At 44.2% G+C, this 3,212-nt stretch overlaps 1 protein-coding gene across 1 annotated transcript in view; it reads right to left on the reverse strand.

The window, feature by feature from the left end:
* Positions 1–35: 35 nt before the first annotated feature.
* Positions 36–3,212, reverse strand: part of LOC101845538 (activating signal cointegrator 1 complex subunit 3) — a gene marked incomplete at its 3' end in the record, with an annotated part of 115,071 nt that continues 111,894 nt past the window's right edge. Inside the window, 2 exon segments of the mRNA XM_035969260.1 lie at positions 36–168; positions 1,816–1,936. Coding sequence (XP_035825153.1) covers positions 36–168; positions 1,816–1,936 — 254 coding nt within the window.

Below are 3,212 nucleotides of genomic sequence, written 5' to 3' on the forward strand. Positions count from 1 at the left end.
GAGACAGAGAGAGAGCGGTCAAAGTTTCGACTCACTTGGACTCCACGGGAAAAGGCTCGTACAAAAACTTCTTGTAGAAATGTTTCTTGACGTCATGTACTAGGATCATGGCCACGCCCTGGTCGTCAAACTGAGGCCGGCCCGCGCGACCCATCATCTGTAGCACGTCTGTGGGCACAATAGTTTTAGTTTGAGTAAGAGTTTTACGGCACTTGAAACACAACAAGGTCATATAAGTGCCGAAGAATAGATGTGTTACAAGAGAGTTAGTTTTAGTTTTAGTAAGAGTTTTACGGCACTTGCAACACAATAAGGTCATATAAGTGCCGAAGATTAAAAGTGTTACAAGAGAGTAACATACACAAAAAAGGAGGAGGAGAGAGAACGACGATAGATGTTTGATATAGGAAAGAAGGAGCAAACCACACCAGAGCACCCATCATCTGTAGCACGTCAGTAGGCAGAACGGACACACGTTACACACGTGTCACACTACGTCACACATACGTCACACGCATTGTCTGATGCCACAGAGTAGGCACACGTCACGTGGTCACACGTTACACATGTGTCACATCATGTCGCACATACGTAACACGCGTCACAGATAAGGACAGTAGATGTTTGATATAGGAAAGAAGGAGCAAACCTCACCAGAGCACCCGCCAACCACCAACAGAATAGACACGTGTTATACACATTGGTGTCACAAAATGGACACACGTTACACACGTGTCACACACGTCAAACACATTGTCTCAAGACTAAATGGACAGTTATAAAACACATTGTCTGATGCCAAAGAATAGACATTTGAGTTTGAGTAAAGAGAAGAATATCTCAGGACAAAATGGACACTCGTAATACACACTGCCTGGTGCCACAAAACGGACAGTTTGAGATTGAGTAAAATCGACACAACAACGGTCATATAGTGCAGGAAAGAAGCACGACAGACAGACAGAAACAACAGATAGAACGTCAAAAAGTAGGATATACCAGGGACGCCCTCCAACCACCTGCACAGACTGGACACAAGACGTCAAACGCATTGTCGGAGGATAGACTGGACACAAGACGTCAAACGCATTGTCATAGGACAGACTGAACACACATCGCCCAAACATGTCATATACATTGTGTGGGGACAGAATGGACACACGACGTCATTGTTTGTGAGTAGAATGGACACGTGATGGCAAAAACGTCACATACACTGTCTAGGAATAGATTTGTTTTAGTTTTAGTAGAGGTTTTACGGCGCTCGCAACTACATAAGGTCATATGAGCGCCAGAAGATTAGAGGTGTTACAAGAGAGTAACAAACATAAAAAAGAAGAAGGGGAGATAAGGACGATAGATGTTTGATAGGAAAGAAGGAGCAAACCACACCAGAGCACCCGCCAACCACCCACTAGGAATAGATTGGACATACGTCAAAAACGTCATCACACATATTGTGTATGGACAGAATAGGCATACGTCAAAAATATCACACACATACATTGTTTTAGTTTCAGTAAAACTTTTACGGCACTTGCAACACAATAAGGTCATATAAGTGCCGAAGAATAGATGTGTTACAAGAGAGTAACATACAGCAAAAAAGGAGGAGGAGAAAAAAGGATGATAGATGTTTGATAAGAAAGAAGGAGCAAACCACATCAGAGCACTCACGTACACTGTCAAAGGACAGAAAGGACACGCGTCAAAAACGTCACAAACACGGTCTGGGAATAGAATGGACATACGCCACAACAAATAAGATTGTCATCAAGCCAAATGTTCTCCTCTTATGTTGAGGTTCAAACCCACCTGTGATGGGAAAGTCCACATATCTGCGACTTTTCCCGTCAAAGTACTCGGTACCTTTGACCACCACCAGATGGGCCGGGAAGTTCACGCCCCAGGCGAGTGTGCTGGTGGCGATCAACACCTGTGGACGACATTCCCACCAACGTAAAGACATTTATTAAAAAAGACAATTAGTTTTTGTTTGTTTTTAAGTAGATGGTTTTACGGTGCTCGCAACTGCATAAGGTCATATGAGCGCCAAGGGGTGGGTGTCAACAGAGAAGTCTTTACAGGGAATCAGACTTAGACTGCTCACCTCTCTAGCTTCAACAGCACAAGGTCTGCTTCGACTATCAAGGCACCCCAAAATAGCAGGTCACAAGAGAGTGACAAACATACAAAAGAAGTAGAGGAAAATGGCAATAGTAAGGATCAGGAAAGAAAAAGCAGCAGTTCCCCGTTGTAGATCAGGCAGTTATGAGCGTGACATGAGTCAGCCCATTTACAATTCTACTATGCTTGAACGAGAAACGTCCCCCCTTTGGGAATGGCCTAAAGACACTGCAGTCAGTGGCACTGCCCCGGGGGGCGTTCGCTGTCCCACATTGACAATTCAAACTTCTACTAAATCAATACCGAAGTACAACTGGAAATATGTAAGTATAAAGGAGATACAATAATAGCCATTAAATTCTTTTTTAAACTTTAAGCTGGGGACAATGATTATAAATAGGGGGGCCACAGAATTCTAACAAGTGTAAAATTATGTGGCTGGGGCACATAAAAATATAGTTCGACATCATGGGAAATAATCCATACATTACACCCAGACAAACCTTTTCCCTCTCAGTTACTTCCCCTCAACAGCGACAAACGACCCCGAGCAATATTACCACACATGTACCACAAGTCTGAGCACAGTATACAACATTCTGTTCAGAGTTAGGAACTTAAAAGAACTAATGGAATATCGGCACACTTCAGATTTTGTCGGGGGGGGGTTTTCCCCCCAAAAGCTCATTTCAGGCATTAGGAGGGGGCAAAATGAGGACCGATACCGTGCAGACACCATCGTCATATTGAACATAACGATGTTTTGCTTTTTCCTTCTCTCCCCCCCTCCCCTCCCCCCTTTCCTCTCCCACTACCACCATCACCACCACTGCTATTGCTCAACCCCTCCTCCTCCTCCTCCTCCTCTTACTGCTGCTGTTGCTGCTGCCGCTGCTACTGCTACTACCACTACTACTACCACTATTACCACCACCACCACCACATCATCATTACCATTACTGCTGCTGCTGCTATGACAAAGAGTTCCTCCACCACCTTCCTGTCTCTCTCCATCAACAACAACAACAACAACAACAACAACAACAACAACAACCACAACAACAACAACAACAACAACAACAACA

This window comes from Aplysia californica, unplaced genomic scaffold (assembly GCF_000002075.1).
Source record: "Aplysia californica isolate F4 #8 unplaced genomic scaffold, AplCal3.0 scaffold00132, whole genome shotgun sequence".
NCBI lineage: Eukaryota > Metazoa > Mollusca > Gastropoda > Aplysiida > Aplysiidae > Aplysia > Aplysia californica.